Below are 19,701 nucleotides of genomic sequence, written 5' to 3'. Positions count from 1 at the left end.
AACATGCAATAGAGTTGGCCAAAGTAGTTTTCTGAGTGGGCTTCATAGGACTAAGTACAGATTGGACAATTGCTGAGATAATCACATTTGTATTTATTATATTTTTAAGATTATGACGATTGCAGTAGGAAAAATGCATAAACCCTTTCCCTTTTTACCTCTGTCTTACTAGGATTTGACAGGACTGGAGCAAATGTTAATAAATTGTTCTAAATCCCTTCCATTAAATATAACTCAAATTAACATCATACCACCAACTCAAGAAGCATACTATGATCCCAATCTGGTAAGCAACTGCTATAATGTGAGTTTATTCTGCCATTAATTTGTACAGTCATATCAGACAAATTTAATTTGCAACAGATATATAATTTGTAGTAGATCAGATTGTTAAATTAAAATACTTAAATATTTTCTATTCAATAAACTGTTAGATGTCATAGTCAAAAATGCATGTGTAAAGAGAATTTACGGTTTATTTCATTGAAAAATAATCTCCATTTTATATATGCCAATAGAATGAACATATCCAGAGTTTTTGTTAATTCATTCATTGATAAATAGATTGCTTCCTCTCCCAAAGTTATGCCAGAACTACTTCTGAAAATCTTGATATGGATAGAAAAAATAGCAAAATAGTGTGAAACAATTGTAATTCATGAATTCCAAATTTTCCAGAATTGTATGAAATTAGATTTTAGAAATTAACAATAATCTTTTTAATTCATCACAAAAATAAAATTTTCTAAGTTTTTTCCATTGCCTGGAATTGAACTGTCTGATCCTGGTGGTGTTGATCGGTAATCATGCACTGATGATGTTACCTAGTTAGGTAGTAAAATGTCTGCAAGCAAACAACCAAGTTCAGAGAACACCAAGAACTCCACAGTTCAGCCCTGAGTTGCATATGTTTGATTGGAACCGCATAGTCTTTTCTGCTGACCCTAAATGCCATGATTCTGTTCAAATACTTTATAAATAATAAGAGAACAAATTCTTACTCTGTGGGTTAATCGTCCGAAATTTGACAAATAAATAAAAAATGGAAATAGGAAAATATTAAACGTGAAATTGTGTACAAAGTCTTTGGCAGAATGAGATGTAAGGCATTTTTGTATAAAAAGCTCAGTTCTATAATATTTTCATGATCCCCTTTTGGTACTTAAGAGCCTTCATGATTTCTATTAAGCTGTAATCTTCATCTTTAAAGAAAAATGTGCTTGAAATGTACTATACTATACTTTTATATATAAAAGTACACTATACTTGTCAGGTACAAACAACCAGGTCCATATGTGAAGATTCAAAATTACTGATTTACTGCTCAAGCCCTTGCACAAGAATCTTCTTAGATTAACAGGTTACACCTGGGTAAAATTTGATAAGGGTCAACAGTGAGGGAGAGATTGGACCTAATCCTCTTGTGACCACATAGAGATTCTAAATTGTTGCCCCACTTGACTCCTCCCGCTGGCTCTGACAGCCTCTCTTCTACAATACTATATACTATTGATGCTGTAGAATCTTCTCTTCACATTTCTATTTGAATTGTTTCAGTTGGGTTTCCATATCAGCAACCTTTTCTAACTGAAAATAAAAATATAGAGGTAATGATCCATATTATTTCATAATTACTTATTTTTCAGCCTCCAGTGACTAAAGGTCTGCTAATGAACTGTAAACTTGTGACTGATAGAATTCGCAAAGCATATAAGGACAAAAACAAATATAGGTATTTATTTGTTATTTTATCTAAACTGCAGCAATAATAATAAATAACTAAACAAGCATCTATGAACTATGTGTGTTTTGAAAAACTCAGATTTAAAGCTATCTAGTAACAAAGCATGACATAATAGAAGTGAATATAATTTATTTTTTAAAAAAGATTGAATATATATGACTCTTGGTCCATCTTTAATCTGGAGCATTATATTTTCACAAGAGGACTATACATCCTTGATGGCACCTAGTGTGATATCTAGAATGATTAGCTTTAATTATGTCATATGCCCATAAAAGTTATTCATGAATATAATGTATAAAGATATACATTTTTAATCAATAATTTTCTACTGTAAGTTGGATGCTCTTCACCACTATAAGTTATTCAACAGTAAGATAGATAGAAAATTTAATTAGCAGGGGTGTTAGCAAGGGTGCCATCAAGGGTTGAAGTCCTGCTTGTTTTTAATGTGCATCCCATATAAAAAGAGGTAAGACTTTGATTGTATGGTCAGGTGCCAACTTGACTTTTTTGATAACTTCTCCCATGAAGATGCCATGTCCTGGTTTTATTATTTGCAAACCAGCAGAAGGAAATCATGTAAAAGGATCAGAACTCTGATTCTAAAGCCTCTCTGTGTAATAATTATCCTGGGCAGGGTCAGGAGAAGGTAACAAAAGAAAGATCAAGTTCAAAAATGGGATGGATCAGATCAGGCTGAAGAGTTAAAAGAATCAACCCCCCCCCCCCAATTTGTTGTGATCTAGGCTTACTGAGTCATTATAAGACACAATTACTCCCAAACCAACCTATTTTATTGTAACAGCTGAGAAGTACGTTCATTCCCAGCTGAGTCCCAATTAGTTGCAAAACAAGTCCTTCAGAAGAAGTCCTTTGGGATAATCACCAACCTTTATCTTCTTTGACACCCTGCCAAAGGCCTTATTTGGCAAAGCCCCACGAAGTTCAGAAATAAACAAGAGATGCCGACTGAAAACAGAGTTAGCAATGTTGCTTTCCTGCAAAAAGGCCCAAGTGCCTTTGTTTCTCTTTTAAGCCTTATGGGAGGGGCCAATCATCTCCTGACCTTACTCCCGAGTCATCCCTTTTGCTTTAGCTGCTCTTGCCTTCTGGCAGCTCTGCGCATGTGTGCACTAGGAAGAGGCTCCTCCTTTTCCTCTGCCTCTCTGCTGTCTGACTCTGGGGGCTCCGGAGTCCGTGCATCACTCCCAGGTGGCCCTGGCCCTATCTCTGCCTCCGACACAGAGCCCTTATCCAGGTCTTCCCCAGACTCCAGGACTGGCCCATGTTCCTCCCCAGCCTCCTCACTGTCCGACTCCACTGCCAGCTCCGCAGGCTGCTGGTGCGGACCACAACAAAATTCTCCTAACTCATGCTGACAGGAGAGGCAATTGGGCAGTGGCTCAGATGGTCCTAATTCCTCCATTCTAAGTCTCCTTGAACGTATGACCCAGAGAGAAGCCTATGTACCTCATCCTGCCTGTCCTTTCCATTTTTCAAATACACACATGCACACAAATACAACATGAACTTTCAGAAATATAGATGCAAGCACAATACATTCCTTTGTTACACAGAAGAAAATACAGATGCCTTTTCTCATCTCAAGCAGCACACCATGTCATTATGAAGAAAGCAGAACTCCATGCCTGTACCTCTGCACTATATGAATTAATCAGCCTTTAGAGTTTAAGTAATTTCTAATGAATGCATGGGAAAGAATGGAAGAAAATAGAAACCTTCACATTTGGAGGTAGTTACTAAAATTTCAGGAACTAAGGATGAATCAGACAGTCTTGGATCAAATAAAAGCTGGCTACTTCCTTGAAATGATCAGCAAGTTGAATGGGGGATGCAAGCGGATGAAATTTTGACAAGATTGAGGGAGATGGAAGGGCAAAACAGAAAATAAATGTGGGTTAGAGCAGATGGAAGAAATATGACTATAATGCTGCTGAAAGAACTATGAGTTATTCCTGGAGACGGGGTAAGATCGCAAGTGTTTCTCCATAGAGTTTCCATGAGTCAAATCCAACTCAATGGTTCTTGATTTGAAGAACTATGAAGAAAAGGATAATGATAAGAATTAATTCCTTTAATTTCCTAATTGATATTATTTTGTTGATGCTTCCATTTTTTTATATATTATCAAGGTTTGAAATTATGGGAGAAGAAGAAGTAGCATTCAAAATGATCCGTACTAATGTTTCTCACGTAGTTGGACAGCTTGATGACATACGAAAAAATCCCAGGTGTGCATTTCTAATCATTTTTTTAATCTCTTATATTTTTATCCCGTAGAATAAATATTTTGAATAGGTTTTTGATTGTTGATGGTTTAAGTTATAATTTTATGCTTATTTCAGCTGAAATTTCAGTAGTTTTAAATTGTTCTGATTTAATAACCATCTTTTAATGGACACAATTTTAATGATCTAAACTATTAATACCCCGGTTGCCTTTGATTTGTTTAATTTCTAAACTGAGATTGTCCCAGAGCTTAAATGGGAATCTCATTGCATTGTCTGTCACTTTTTAAGGTTTCAATAAAGTCTATGGGGGAGCAGGAAGGCATTTACACAGATTTTCACATATAGCACTATATTCATATAATACTAAATAGCAAAGAATGTACAGTTGTGTTAAGTATGTCAGCTGTGGCCATTCTTGTATGCCTCTGACCTTCAAGAATTTTCCATGCCTTTGTTGCATCATGTCTAGACTCTTGTAATGTACTCTGTTGTCCTTGAAGAGTGTCCAAAAGTTTCAATTGATACAAAACCTGGTTGCTAGATTGTTAATAGTGCCCCATATTGTATTTATATAAAAGGTCATCATAAATTGCCAATTATTTTCTGGCTTCAGAAGACAGTGGATGTAACCCGTAAAATTTTGAGCAGCAATGAACTTGGTTATCTGAGGCTTTAGGTATCATTACAGGCTCTTCTTGGTGTAAAGATCTGCAAAACAGGCAATTTTGAGTTACACGCAATCCAGCCTCTCCAAAATCACTGCCAGATTAGGAATAGAGTCATTTTCGAACTAAGTGGGTCCCTCGCTCCTTTAGTTAATCTTGAACCTTTTAAAATTGCTAATGAATTTATAGTTTTAATCTTTTACTATGGTTTTATTTTACTTTTCTCTGTGAATGATTATACATCATTTCTGTGGCATTACTAACAATGACAAAAATTGATTGCAATGAAACCATTTTCTTACATTAGGAACATAAACACTGTTTGTTGTCTATAAAATACATACTATGCAGTGGTGAAATCCAAATTTTTTTACTACCAGTTCAGTGGGTGTGATTTGGTGGGCGTGGCAGGGGAAGGATACTGCAAAATCTTCATTCCCATTCCACTCCAGGGGAAGGATACTGCAAAATCCCCATTCTCTCCCCACTCCTGGGGGAAGGATATTGCAAAATCTCCATTCCTACCCCACTCGGGGGCCAGCCAGAGCTACTGTTTGCCAGTTCTCCAAACTACTAAAAATTTCTGCTACCAGTTTTCCAAACCTGTCAGAGCCTACTGAATTTCATGATACTATGTAGAAAAAGAAGATAAATATTTTAGAAGTAAAGTTGATTTTGCTCCAGTAAGATTTTTTTATGATGTTTTTTCCCCAGAAAATTTGTTTGTCTTAATGACAACATTGATCACAATCATAAGGATGCCCAGACTGTAAAGGCTGTTCTTAGGGATTTTTATGAATCCATGTTTCCCATCCCATCACAATTTGAACTGCCAAGAGAATATCGAAACCGCTTCCTTCATACGCAGGAGCTTCAGGAATGGTGAGTCCTTCAGCACCTTTGAAATGAATATGCAGGAATTGTGTTATCACTTGAAGTAAAACTTTCTGAGCTGACCAAAGGACATTCTCCTTTCTTTCATGGTGGATTGAATTTATTTAAAATTAAAATGGCTAATATTACTATTTTTTTTAAAAACACAGACAATGGAAGAGCAATAATTTAAACATTCCATTGCTGTTTCAGATTCTATGTAATTTAAATGTGCTTCGTTATAGGGTCTCATTTTAATAATTTAATCTTTCCTTTCAGCCAGCTGGTTAAATGTTTTAATTAGTGCAAGGGTAAAATACCAAAATTTGTGTTGAAGTTTTATTTTGTTCATTCTTTCAAATGTTGGTATCCCTCAGTCAAAGATTACAGGTAGTGCTTGACAAACTGAGCCAAGAAGTGATCAGTTGTTGTGGTCATTAAATGGATCACCACATGACCTGATTTGACCTGATTTGATTTTAAGACCATTGTGACATTTCTTAAGCGAGTCACTGCAATCATTAAGTGAATCAAATGGTCATTAAGCAAACCAAGGTCATTAAGCAAACCAAGGTCATTAAGGTCATTAATTAGCATATTCAATGACAATTTCTGCTTGAAAATGTCAAAAAAAAGGTTGCAAATTGTGGTCACATGACCATGGCATGTTGTACCCAGTCATACATGTGAGCTGGTTGCCAAGCGTCAGGAATGCAATTATGTAACTGTGGGTATGGGGGGGACTGTAACTTTTTTTAAGTCCAACATAACTTCAAATCAATTAAGCAATTGGTCATTAAGCGAGGACTACCTGTAATGCACAAATCTAAAATTAAGGATGGGGGATTGTCTCCTTCCACTTCTCATAGTATTGGCCTCTTATTTTTACTTTTTTAAAAAGGCTTCCCCAAAGCTTGTTGAAAGCATCCTTTTGTATAGAGAGTAATATTTTGGTTACATAAAGTTTCGCTGGTATGTTGGATTTAATCATTCATTTAAAAAAAATCTTACTTGTTTTTATCATATTTATTTAGGAGAGCCTACAGAGATAAGCTGAAATTCTGGACACATTGTGTATTGGTCACATTGATTGTGTTCACAGTCACCTCATTTTTTGCTGAGCAGGTAAAGTTACACACATTGAATTCTTCCTGGGAGATCAATCACTGTATAGTAGAAGTTCAAGTATGGGAAAATACAATAATATGCTAAGGTCAAAATCTTTACCTTGTTGTACCAGCCACCAGTTGTGTGGTTTCTACAGTATCAAACAGTTACGGAAATGAATTCATCAAAAGTAATAGAAGATGTAACGGGATATAATGGTGTGGAGATGAGAAAGAATTGCCCTAAAATGACCTCTTCATTTTTGCTTCTATGAAAAGAATTGCTGTTACAGTCATGGGAACAAAGGTTCTTAGTTTCAAGTTTTTAGGATGGGCATTCTTTGCAACTACACATTTGAATTGATAGTGTGTTGCTTAAAGAGACAAATGAAACATGTTTTATGAACATGTTTATAGATATCTGGGGCCCAAAATTGAGATGCATATACATCCTCAGTAATACCAATAGCCTGTTCAGGAAGAAAGACTGGGTAGATTATTTCTCCCCAGAAAAAAAACCATGGTTAGAATTGTTATGATTTTATGAAATATGTCACTTTCTAGATTAATGGGGAACCAGGTATATAACATTTTCAAAGGCATTTTATACAGGGTTTCATGGTTTTCCTCAAAGGCTGTATTAGGCTATAAAGTCTGCCATACTTTCTAGAGGAAAATAGTCTTACCTCTGAAATGCAGATGCTGGAAATACAGGTATTGGATAGATGTTTCCAGGGTATAGAATATAGCGACATGATCGTGTGCATCAATGTTAAAAAAAATAACTTGTTCTTTTATTTTTCAGCTAATAGCTCTCAAACGAAAATTTTTTCCAAGGAGGAGGATTCAGAAAGAAGTTTGTTATGAACGAATGAAAGTGTAAAAGAATGCTTATTTATAAATCAGACTACCTCAACATGTGATAAGCATGTAAAGTTTTCAGTTATTTCTGGAGAAGTGGCCCCATCCCTTATTGTTGTGTTTCTACGTGTGATTCATGCTATTGAATTTAGAAAGGGAAAATATGTTTGTGAGGCAGGTAGCATTGTGTTGCCAGATTTCAAATGTTTGTGACTCACAAGTGATCTTCTGAATGCTTTATCCTTTTCATAAAAAGGGTTACTGAAAAATAGCTGCATTTATTGCAGCATCCATTGCCAATGAAATATAATAATGGAAAGTTATGTTTCTATTAGATGTGTTCTAAGCTTCTGTCAGAAGGTCTTAATGAACTATTAGCCATTTGATTACTTCTTTAGTTTGTTTATTCTGCTCTCTGAATCAGAAAATATACAAATTTGGGTGGTAATTCTGTGGGCTAGTATACATTGAAATCATTATCACAAGTATGCCATGGTATTCTTTGCTGCAGCCAGTTAGATCAATAGGATGGTTTATATTACTAATTTCAAGTTCCTTATCTGTAGATTACTCTACAAGAGAAGGAAGAATGTGATATGAAGCCTAAAAGAGAATCAGATGTTTTTATGAATATGCGAGTAATCTTTAAATTGACAGAATTCCCTGGCAGCATTGGGGCACAACTGGAATCCTTATCAGGGTTAGAGTCCTACTGTTCATCTGCGGGAGCCACTGTGAATCTTGCACTTGTAACACAAAGGGGCAAAATTGCTACTTTAGCTTCCCTACTTCCAATTTAGATGCCACCTGCTTATTGTAAAGTATTTATATATAATGGGTTCAACTATAGATTATTTTCTCAAAGAAAGATTCAAAATGTCAGTTTTGTTGCTATATTTTCTGCAATTAGGTACAAAAGAAATTGGTACATAAATAATGTTCAAATCTGTAGTGCCAATGTAATGCCTTTGTTGATCATAATGTAAATTGCTGCTCAATCAAATTTTTACTCACATTAATAACTGAATGCTGAATTAACATTTAAAGGTTATAATCTAGTAAAGAGGCTTAGACGTAACTTATTTATACAACTATGTATATTTTAGCAGTAAAAATTGGTGGCTACATTTTGTTGTACATTGTATTGCTTTGTAACTGTATTAGCATGATATTGACTTAATTTCTCATATCATGTTTTTAGAAAACTGAGATTTCTTCTGTAATCTGCTTTATCAGTAATTTTCCAAAATCAGGAGGAACAGAAAAAAGGATAATTTAAAAAAGATATTTTGAATGGATTGTCCTCAGTCATGAATAACTTTACTGGAGTTTAGATTACATCAGTCATTTTATAATGAAGATAAAAGCTTTTCATTGTATATATGCTGTAAAATATATTTTTCTTTTAATAGTGTCACTGATTTAAAATGTTTTCTGGAAGATGTGTCAAAGAATGATCAAAGATTTAATTTTCTGAAAACTGTTAAATATTTCCAAATAAAAAGGCACCTTTTTCATTACCTAGAAAAACACATGATTAATTTTAAATACAAATAAATTTCTTTCAGCTTCTGTAACTTCTTTTTAACTTTTTTTTTAAAAATAAAAACATTTTACTACAACCTTAAATAATTGAATAAAGGGCTGAAGAGATTGTTGTAATGCTAAAAATGGCAGAGGGATAGTAAGTTTGTTTGTAGAAGTAGCTTCTGTAACTATGGGGCTTTTTTCCCTTTAACTGTATTCTGTTCTGCACTTTTCTTTTACCTTTTTCTCCTTTCTTTCTTTTCTTTACTGCTATATGTCTTTTCGCTATGTAAAAACTTTTAATAAAAATGAACAATAAAAAACATTACTGTACTTAGTGATATGAGTTATTTCAGTTATCAAATGATGAAGACTAACATTTGGAAATGACAAAACTGACCTGTTTCATCAAGGAAAAAAATAATAAGTCCTTTTTTGTTTTTTGAAAGACTGGACACCTTTGCTAAAAGAAAAAGTGAAATGATTTATGGAGTTAATGATTGAAAAAGATGAGGAATAAGGATTTCATAGCTGCATTGATTTCCATTTCTGCGTGTTTGCATTCAGTGTTTTCCAAATTTGGTAACCAAGTATGACTACTCCCATTTATTTGAGTCCAAGTTGAAATCAGAACTGCCCAAGGGATACAATTGTCATAGATGCCCAGCTCCACTGAAAAAGTCAAGTTCACTATGTACCAGGAGCCAAAGTAAATATAATAGATTTGTGCTACAGCTGCTGGCTACATTTTTTGAAGATTAAGATTACTTTCAAGGGAAAATATAAAAAGCACTATTGAGGACCATGAAAAATGTACAAGAATGCAGCCATGAAAAATGCATTTTATAATATTCATTTCACCAATAAGAATATACACTTGTTTTGCTTTTTTCCCTATGCTTTTAAGCTGTGAAGCAAACAATTGGAATAGCCATCCAGCACCTTGTTATGTACATGTGTATGCTCATTAGCATACACCTTTTGACTTTCAGTACAAAATGCAGAAGTCTTATTTTAGGGCTATCAAATCTGAATGAAAACATCAACAACTAGCAGATGACAGCATCAAATATTCCTCTGGTTTGCTGCACCCCCAATTCTGGTAGCCTTATGACCTCCCATCAAACTGCAGTAAAGTTAGGGTTACCCATTATATGTATATAAGCACACATTCATTCATTCAGTTTCACAGCCACCCAACTTAACCAAATGACTCTGGACAGCTTAAAATTCTATAGCTGTACTTCTGTACAATAAGGAAATAGGAAAAATAAGTGGTCTCTGCTTGCTTTCTATTAATAAAATCCTTGCAGTGGTAAAACTGCTCTTATCTCTTCTCCCTTATTTTCTCTTTAAATTAAGCCATTGTTTCTCAGGGTGCTGGGCTGTTTCCAATCTTCAGAGTTTTCTTTCACCCAAACATTGATGCTGGATAACTACTGATGGCCAAATATGGCTTTTTCAGGCTCGTGCCTCGGTATGCATATTTTCCAATGAGACAAACCGAGACAGGAAGATCATTTATTACAATTTATCAGAATATTCAGACAAAAGTGATTCCTCATTCAAAGAGGGAACCCTGATCTTTAGCTTACATCCCCTTTTGTACTCAATGTAACAAATCTGAAAGAGGAAAGTTGATTGGAGAGGATAATAGCATACATGTTTATTAAAATGAGATCTGAAGGGGAATATATTGTAAGGAGAAAGGTTATTTAGGGTTCACAAAAGAGATAAGCCAGACCCCAATTTGTACTAACAAACTTTTCTTATCAGGAGCTAAGTCTCCAGCTTGTTTATCAGTTTAGGAATGTTAAAAGCTAATAAATCTTGAACATCGCTTTAAAAGAAAGAATATAAATAAGATTAATATACAAAGTAACTATGTTAGTTAACAAATAACAAAATCTATGTTATTTGCCCCTCACTATCTAAAAATGGGAAGGCATGCTGGAAAAATTATTAAGCCTTGAGAAAGACTTCTAAAATTGTGTGTATGCATGTGTCTGTCTGTCTGTCTGTCTGTCTATCATCTATATCATATCTATCTAATCTAATCTCTATATCATCTATCATATCTATCTAATCTATCATCTTTCTAATTATATCATATCTATCATCGCTAATTATATCTATCTATCTATCTATCTATCTATCTTTCTATCTATCTATCTATCTAATATAATCTAATCTGTGGAGTGGAATTGAAAGGCTTTGTGAACTAGATCAAATGTTCAGGTGAAAAAGCATCCAGGTTAGATTCAAACACCACCAAACAGACATGCAGTAGGTTCAAAAAGCTATATTCGGATTGTGTTTGTGTTTTGTATAGTAATCTGTTTCTACAGATATATATCTATATATCTATATACAACTGCCCAACTCGCAACCTTGGGTATGCTTGTGTGTTATTCATTTTTATCGATGTATATATGGTCCCCTATCTCACAATCTCCTAGAGGGTGTAGGTGTCCTTTCTCTCCACTCCTCAAAGGTGGTGAAGAAAGAAAGCACCAAAAGCAACTCGCGCCTCCAATTTATAGTTTGCAACTATAACTGCACGCGGCCGACCTCCCGGCCTGGAACGCTCTCTCGGGTGTCACGTGGGCTTTTCTCGCAGCCCCTCTTTGACGCAAGCGCAGACCGAGCCTTTGAAGAAAGGGCGGGGAAGGTTCAGGAGAGCAGAGGCTGGTGCGGGCGGCGTGTTTTCCCCTCAGCTCGGCTCTTTCCTCTTTGAGGGGAGTAGAGCGAGGGGCTGGGGCTGGGGGAGAGGAAAATAGCGGGAGGGATAATCCGTGTGCGGGGTGCGTGTGTGAGCGGGCGAGCGGTCGGTGGCTGGCCTGGTACGCGGACGGGAGGGGGATGAGCTCAGGCAGAAAGCGGGGCCGCCAGTTCGGCTCTGAGGTGATTTTGGCGGGAAATAAAAGAGGCAGCGGCTGCTGTGAAGAGTGAGCAGAGGGGGAGAGAGTTTTGCGCGGTCCTTTTTCCCCTCCAAGGGCACATCTCCAGGGGAGAGCGAAGGAAAAGATGGGCCGATGAAGGAAATAGGATACTCAGAAAAGGCTTACATCGAATTTATTAAACCTCTTCCAGAGTTTTATTTATGTGTGGACTTTCAGCGTGCCTGCATGCTCCAATCCAAAATAGTTAACGTCGGTAACTCACAGGCCAGCAATGTATAGAGAAATTTAGTCGTGATACAAATAAAATCCTAACCTACAGACAGCCTGGGATACTAATAAAATAAAACAGAATTATTGTGTCTCTTTTTAAAAGTATTTTTTCAGTCGGTGTTTCATGTGTATAAGCCTGACTAGGTGGCTCAGTGGCTAAGACACTGAGCTTATCGATCAGAAAGGTTGGCGGTTCGAATCCCTAGTAAAGGTCTGCTGCGTGAGCAGGGGGTTGGACTTGATGACCTCCAAGGTCCCTTCCAACTCTTACTGAACTGTTATTATAGTACAGCCAAGTTGGCAACAACCATTCCCAGAGTAATAAAGAAAATGCAGAACTATAATCTTGGCAATACAGTGTGTCCTTACACACTGTATACACCAATATACAGTGGTGTATATATCAACTGCTGCTTTAGCTGATGCTTAAAAGCATAAAGGGAAATTTCTGGTGATAGCTTTTTGAAGTTTCATTACCAACAGGGATTTCTCTTTTCTAGCATATTGGACTTTCAGTTACAGTATTTAAATATTGAAACATGACGATACTAGATACTGATTCACAAGCAACTTTAATAAACCAGTTTAAATTTGATACAGAAACAAAATCTAAAGTTGGAATAATAATAAAATTGTACTTTTTAATCTGTTTTGCAGTTTACTTAAAACAAATTAGATTGTTAATTTATGAGATTGGTTTATACAGTTGAACTTGCATGATGAAATAGAGTTGTTTTATATATGAGTTAAAAATATTATTTTGTCATAACCTCATAACTAATTTCATATGTGAAATTTTTCATATGTGACATTTTTCATATGTGAAAAATGTCTTTGTATAAGAAATTATGTACATAAGGGACATAACATTAGTGAATTCCAATTACGGTAGCTTTACAAAAAGATGCAAGATACAACAGTACTGATTTAACTAAACAAATGTGACATTTGAATGTTGATGTGTATTTATGTAATTGTTACAGCATTTAGAAAATCATGGCACCATCAGGAAGAAAATCCACAGGGAAAACAACCAAACTAACACAGGAAGGTGCAGCTGTACATGTCTATAAATTTGAAGATGACCTAAAAAAACATCTGAGTGGTTCTGACGAGGACATTAGAGAAGGTGCAGTAGTCAGCTTAATCATTAAAAAATCCAGCGTTACACCAAGTATCCATTGTTTAGAAACTCAGTTATCTGTCATGTGAAATTTATCTACAGGCAGGTTTTGAGAGGTGGAAAGTAGAGTAAACAATGTAAACAATTAACAATCATGTAGTTGTGAACCAAAACAACCAGATAAACATTTATTTAAAGAAATATTGTATTCATATTGTGCTTATGGCAGTGGAAATAGCAGAATTCTGTTATACTTTTAGTGATTTAGAGGCATTTGAACTGTTTTCATATCCTAATTCAAAACACTAAGAGCTCCGAAGTGTATCTATAGTAGTTTTCCAAGTTGTAGCTGTCATAGTTTGTTGCACTAAAAACAACAAAAAAATCAAGAAGGCAAAGACTACTCCATAGAAGCTTACCATATACCAAAACCTTTGGATACAGTCTTTACAAACTGGCATGCGTTGTAATTTATTTCAGCTAAGATTTTTGCATAATTTTTACCATGAGTAAGTCACTGCAGTACAGTGCTGAAAAAAATATAGCTGATTCTCTAAAAGTATTAAAACATGTTTTAAAAATTAATTAGAAATTAAGTAATTTTTTATATTTAATGAAACAATTTTGTTTGTTAATCCTAAAGTCTTTCTGTGAGTAGTACAACCTTTTTTGTACAATCTTTAAATGCGGTCTTCACAATAATTAATTAAACCTTACAGGAAGTAATTCTGCTGGGATTTTGGAGAGCCGCTGTTAATAAATATTGCAGATATAAATGGAACAATACAATTATTGTTCACACTGCTATATTTTGTTCTGAAATATATTTCATTATTTTGCTATTTTATTGGTTGTCCACAGAAAAATGTAACCAGAAGGTAATGAAAGCTGGGTGAGTGACTTTGGACCAGTCATACACACTCAGTCCAACTCACCTCACAGGGTTATTGTGGGGTAAATAGAAGGAAGAACAAGTATTGTATATGTTTGTTATTTATAAAAATAATACAGATGGGATATAAATAAGTAATGTGCAATAATTTGATATATCAGGCTCAGCATAGAACTATAGGGATTTAATTTATATGAAAATTTGTAATGTTTTAAATTTGAGTATCAAAAATATGATTGGATTAGTGAGTGTAATTACCATGTCACAGCTTCATTGGCCTCATGCATTTGAGTGGACCCTACAAGATGCGCTCAGTGTTTAGAGAGGTTCACACAACTTGAGGAATACTAAGGGCTGATCTGTTTTCTTTCATCTTTTCCTGGTGATACAGTTAATTAAATTTATGTTTTGCTTTTCTGTAAAGATGAAGCTCCAGTGATTGATAAACATGGGAAGAAAAGACCAGTAACTCCTCATGCAGGAGTTGAGGATGATGTTGGGTAAATTGCTCTCTCACTCACTTTTTTGATGCACAGCTGTTATATTAAATGTAATTATATAGTATATGAGCAGCTATAGTTATAGTAGTCAATCAGAAGTGCATATCTATAAATCTTTTCAGAAGTTTGGCGACCACATACGAGTTGGTATATCAACTCAGAGACGATGTAGCATAGAAAGATTGTCATGTCAATGTAAGATGCATTGCAAAAAATGTCTGTGTGCACATTTAAATAGAGTTTGTCTTTATTTTACATAGAAACATAATTAAGAATTTGTTAAATTACTGGATTGGATCAAAAAATTACCAATGTGAGAAATTTCAAGCATTCAAAGCCTCTCTTTGTACTAAGAATTGAATTGGGTAATTGATTTATAACTATCACACAGAGCAGAATTTATAAATCTAATAAATGCTAATAGAATAGATAGGACTACCATATTTGGGGTACAAAACTGGATGCACATTAGATAACAAAAATACAGAACACACCTACTCTTTGCAACCAACACATTTTCCTGAGTTTTTCAGACCAGATATGCTGAGCTCCATATTAGATATATGAGAGATTTTGGCAATTTATACCCAAGTACAGGCAGTGCTTAGTTAATGAGCACTTATTCATTGACCATTTGAAGTTACAACGATGGTGGACAAGTTGTGATAATGACTGACTCTCGAAGTTCCAGCCATTCCAGCACCTGTGCAGTCACATGATTGCAATTTGGGTGCTTGACAATTGACTTGCACTTATAATGTTTAGATGCTTTGGCAGTTATGTGATTGCAATTTGTGATCCTCTCTGTTTGCTTCACACAAAATCAGGAAGCCAGCAGGGAAAATCACAAGTTGCTCAGGTAAATCTCCTCACTTACATGCCGTTCCCCTACCCCACTGTCCACACAATCTCCTGGACCCTTGCTGCACTTAATGCTGTGTCTCCCTGGCCACTTGCATATCCTTCCTCACCTGGCAGCAGCCACTTATCTATCTCCCAGCCTGCTTGCAAGCTACCAAGACTTGCAATTTTCTACCAGCTTCCCCACTGACTTTGGTTGTTGGAAGCCAGCAGGAAATTGCAAGGAACTTCTTGTTTAACCATCCATGATCCTTGCCTAACAAGGCCAATGAGGATAGCAGCAATTGTCTTTTCTAAGCGGTATGTGACATCATGTTTTATTATTGTATCACTTGACAATGGAAATTCCAGTCCCAATTGCCTTTGTAACACAAGGACTACCTGTATAACTTAATTTAAAATATTAAAATAGCTCTGTAAAGCAGATATATTGTAATTGAAAAACAATTATTTTCACAGTAAAAATAGGAATATAGAGGCTACAAATGTCAGATTGCTTGGTTCGGAATTAGCTGAATGTTCATTGAACCCAGGAATTCAGTAACCATAGTTTAAATATAATACTATTATTTATTTCTTCACAGGTACTGTCTTCAATTATTTCATTCAATAATATATCTCTGTATTTTTCTCTATTTTATGGTATTTTTTAATATTGATAGGTGCCATTCACAGTATTGATTTTGCCAACATGTTTTAGTAAAGTTCATATTTTATATATTTAGTATATGGGTGTATATTAACTGTGTAATTGTCATGCTATATTAAATAAATATTTTATTGCTACAGAACAGTACAAAAAATATAAAATTATATTATCCTATAATGTACAGAAGTTAGTCTTAAAATTAATCTATTTTATAGGGGAGAAGTGCAGAATATGCTGGAACGATTTGGAGGTATGTTTTGGAAAATACTCATATAGCTATTATTATACATGCATGAAGGTGAATATAAATTTTGCAGGATAATATTGCAGTATAGTATCTGGGTCAGTCACTGGGACCAGACCCAGATAGGATCATGCAACAAATATACTAAAACTGTATATTTGAAATTTTGACCGTGACTCTTACCAATGGGTGGGGGAAAAAATCCAAAGACGAAGGAATTAATGTGTGTCACTAGAGCTGAATATAGTAACACTATTGTACATTCTTTAGAATATTTTAGGTTTCCTGCTTTTGTAATTTCTCCAGTAAGTGTGGAGGGATATGTAGCAATAATATAAACTCAGTAAATCAGTTCATAAGATTCTTCAGCATCTATTAATATTTGAAGTGCAACATCAGTAGTAGGTAAAAATACTTAATATATTCAAAATTGTCAGCTAACATTGAATTAATATATTAATTTTATTCAATCTAAAGTCTATGCTTTGTTTTTATTTCTGCACCTAATAGTATGACGGTCTGTAGCAAAGTAGCAAAGTGTTGGTCTTGTGCCTCAAGTTCTTTCCCAAATTGCTTCTTGTTATATGTAGTTTATTATATAATTTACTCTCAATCATTTAAACTTTACTTAATCAGGTGCAGTGTTAATAAAAGCACATTCTTAAATTGTAATTAATGCAGTTCCAGTTTGGTTCTCAAGCTAAGTTAAAATTGTGAAATGGCTTTACTGAAAAAGTTTCACCCAAGGATAAAGTGGAACTGTAACGAAATCCTGTTACTGCTTTTTCTGTTGATCATTGTACCTTAGTACACATTTTGTGTACAGCACAGTTTGGTATTGTAGTAGAATTTATCCATTTGATAATGTTAATGACTCAATATTTATTAGTATACTGGCTTATTGAAAATACTACAGTTAGGTGTACAATACTCAAAATTAGTCTGAAAAGGTGCTATAGTAATGTTTGGATTTATTACAAAGTGTTAAACCTACTTGCTAAAAACAACAATTCTCTTACTGTAGCGGACATTAACAAAGCTCTTCTGGCTAAAAGAAAAAGATTAGAAATGTATACAAAGGCTTCCCTTAAAACAAGCAACCAGAAAATAGAATTTGTTTGGAAAACACAACAGGAACAAAGGTCAGTTAGTTTAAGAGTAATATATATTTCACAGGAAAATAATTACTTAATTCTTTATAGCTAGTCCTTGACTTACAACTGTAATTTTGGTCATAAGTCGACACCATTGTAAAGCCAATCACCATGTGACTGGATCTCATTTTACAAACTAGTTTGCAGCAGCCATTAAGTGAACACCACCCTGAGTCTCCGGAGAAAGGCAGCATATGAATTGAATAAATAAATAAATAAATAAACACATTGTAAAGCAAAACCCTATGATTATTAAGTAAACACGGTTTTTAAGGGAACTAATTGTTTGCTATAACCTAGTTTTTGACAGTAAAGGCCAATTTCCTGCAAAAACATAAATTGTGGTCACTTGGCTGCAGGATGCTGCAAACCCCATAAATGTGGTTCCCAACTGCTCAAAATATGGTCACATGACCACTACCTGTAAATGATGATTAAATTTTGTTCAGCATTTTGCTTACTGAAAAGCAAACTTTTAGCCCTTGGAGAAATATCCTAACTGCTTTTTTTGGTATCTGGATTACACATAATGTGAATGAATCTGGATTACATTAACCCAGGCATTAAAAATAAACATTTTAAAAAAACCATTGATTTTCATTTCTGTTTGCATTTTGCAATATTTTAAAATGCCACAATGTTGATGCTTAAAGCATTAAAGTCTGCAATGTTTTAGAACTACCCTCAAGTATGCCAATTTAGTCTGTTAAAGTCACCATTTCATATTCCTATGGATTTATTTTACAAGATATTACATATTGCACTCTTTGTAATGATAAATATATATTGCAGGCAAAAGGTTAACCATGAGTATTCTCAGCAGTTCCTGCATGTATTTCAACAATGGGATGCTGATATTCAGAAAGCAGAGGAACAGGAAGAAAAGCTAGTGGTTTGTTTTCTTCTATTATACTAACCAGATTGCTATTTCATGCTGACTTCTCCTTTTTCCTCCTGCGATACAGGTATCCCTCAACTTACAAGCATTTGTTTAGTGACCATTCAAAGTTACAACTGCACTGAAAGTGACTTACAACCAGTCCTCACTTAATAACCATCACAGCCTCCCCATGGTCATGTGATCAAAATTCAGGCACTTGGCATCCAGCACATATTATGACTTTCACAACATCCCAGGGTCATGTGATTTCCATTTGCAATCTACACAGCTGGATTCTGACTGGCAAAGTCAATGGGGGGGGGGACCTGATTCACTTAATGACTATGAGTCACTTAACTGCAGTGATTTAGTTAACTGTGACATAAAATTAGTATGATTCATTTAACAACCGCCTTGCTTACAATGGAAATACTGGTCCTTATTGTGGTTGCAAACTGAAGATGGCTTGTATAGGAGAAATTATCATTCAATAACCAAAAATGAAATATTCAGTGATGTAGAATTGTGTGCAATACTAACTTTGTGAAAATATTTACGGTATTCCTGCAGACTGCAGGAAATTCAAGTAAAATTAGCAAAGTCAAGCACTTTATAAGATTTGCTTAACCATGAAAAACAATTGAGATTTAACGCCAGTTAATAGGTAGGTCAGAAATGTACAACTTTCCTTTCTGCCATAACTGAGTCTCAAACCAGCTGTCCAAAGTGATCTCTTTCCCAAAATAAACTTGAACATCGAGGGTTCAAGTTGAATTCAGGTTTACACAGAGTTTTGAAACTTAAAATATGCAGCATCATACAACTTGGAGTCAGTCTATTCCTGATGTCTTTTGTTAACAAAGAAAATTTATATAATTGAATTATATCAACTTATTAACCATTATACGTTTTCATCCTTCAGAATGTATTTCGACAACAACAGAAAGCTTTCCAGCAAGCAAGAATAGTTCAGGGTCAAAGGCTGAAAACGATTAAGCAGTTGTATGAGCAGTTTATAAAGGTCATTTTTAAATCAAATTGTAGCTCTGGACATAGTTTTATCAAGTTCACATTTGAATGTGTAGTTTTCAGTTAAAACTTCATAATGGTGCTCGAGGTATATACAGTTGCAAGAAAAAGTATGTGAACCCCTTGGGATTACGTGGAGTTTTGCATGAATTGGTCATAAAATGT

At 34.9% G+C, this 19,701-nt stretch overlaps 2 protein-coding genes across 9 annotated transcripts in view; both read left to right on the top strand.

The window, feature by feature from the left end:
- GNPTAB (N-acetylglucosamine-1-phosphate transferase subunits alpha and beta) overlaps positions 1 to 9,356 on the top strand; it is a 44,537-nt gene extending 35,181 nt beyond the window's left edge. The window contains exons 16-21 of the mRNA XM_034403487.3: positions 173 to 286; positions 1,647 to 1,732; positions 3,901 to 3,999; positions 5,379 to 5,546; positions 6,572 to 6,662; positions 7,449 to 9,356. Coding sequence (XP_034259378.2) covers positions 173 to 286; positions 1,647 to 1,732; positions 3,901 to 3,999; positions 5,379 to 5,546; positions 6,572 to 6,662; positions 7,449 to 7,526 — 636 coding nt within the window. The 3' untranslated portion in view covers positions 7,527 to 9,356. The remainder of the gene's footprint in view (positions 1 to 172; positions 287 to 1,646; positions 1,733 to 3,900; positions 4,000 to 5,378; positions 5,547 to 6,571; positions 6,663 to 7,448) is intronic.
- A 2,293-nt stretch (positions 9,357 to 11,649) lies between these two features.
- The window catches only part of SYCP3 (synaptonemal complex protein 3), an 11,020-nt gene continuing 2,968 nt past the window's right edge, over positions 11,650 to 19,701 (top strand). Inside the window, exons 1-7 of one of the 8 annotated variants that reach the window (XM_034403475.3) lie at positions 11,650 to 11,722; positions 13,188 to 13,333; positions 14,644 to 14,719; positions 16,445 to 16,479; positions 17,498 to 17,615; positions 18,420 to 18,519; positions 19,430 to 19,528. In XM_034403475.3, coding sequence (XP_034259366.1) covers positions 13,201 to 13,333; positions 14,644 to 14,719; positions 16,445 to 16,479; positions 17,498 to 17,615; positions 18,420 to 18,519; positions 19,430 to 19,528 — 561 coding nt within the window. In that variant the 5' untranslated portion in view covers positions 11,650 to 11,722; positions 13,188 to 13,200. Of the gene's footprint in view, positions 12,188 to 13,187; positions 13,334 to 14,643; positions 14,720 to 16,444; positions 16,480 to 17,497; positions 17,616 to 18,419; positions 18,520 to 19,429; positions 19,529 to 19,701 lie in introns of all 8 variants that reach the window. The other 7 variants (XM_087873765.1, XM_034403477.3, XM_087873768.1 and 4 more) reach the window with 7 other exon arrangements.

The sequence above is a fragment of the Pantherophis guttatus genome, chromosome 7, assembly GCF_059756535.1.
Source record: "Pantherophis guttatus breed Tessera chromosome 7, ASM5975653v1, whole genome shotgun sequence".
NCBI lineage: Eukaryota > Metazoa > Chordata > Lepidosauria > Squamata > Colubridae > Pantherophis > Pantherophis guttatus.
This window is presented reverse-complemented; position numbering and strand designations above follow the sequence as displayed.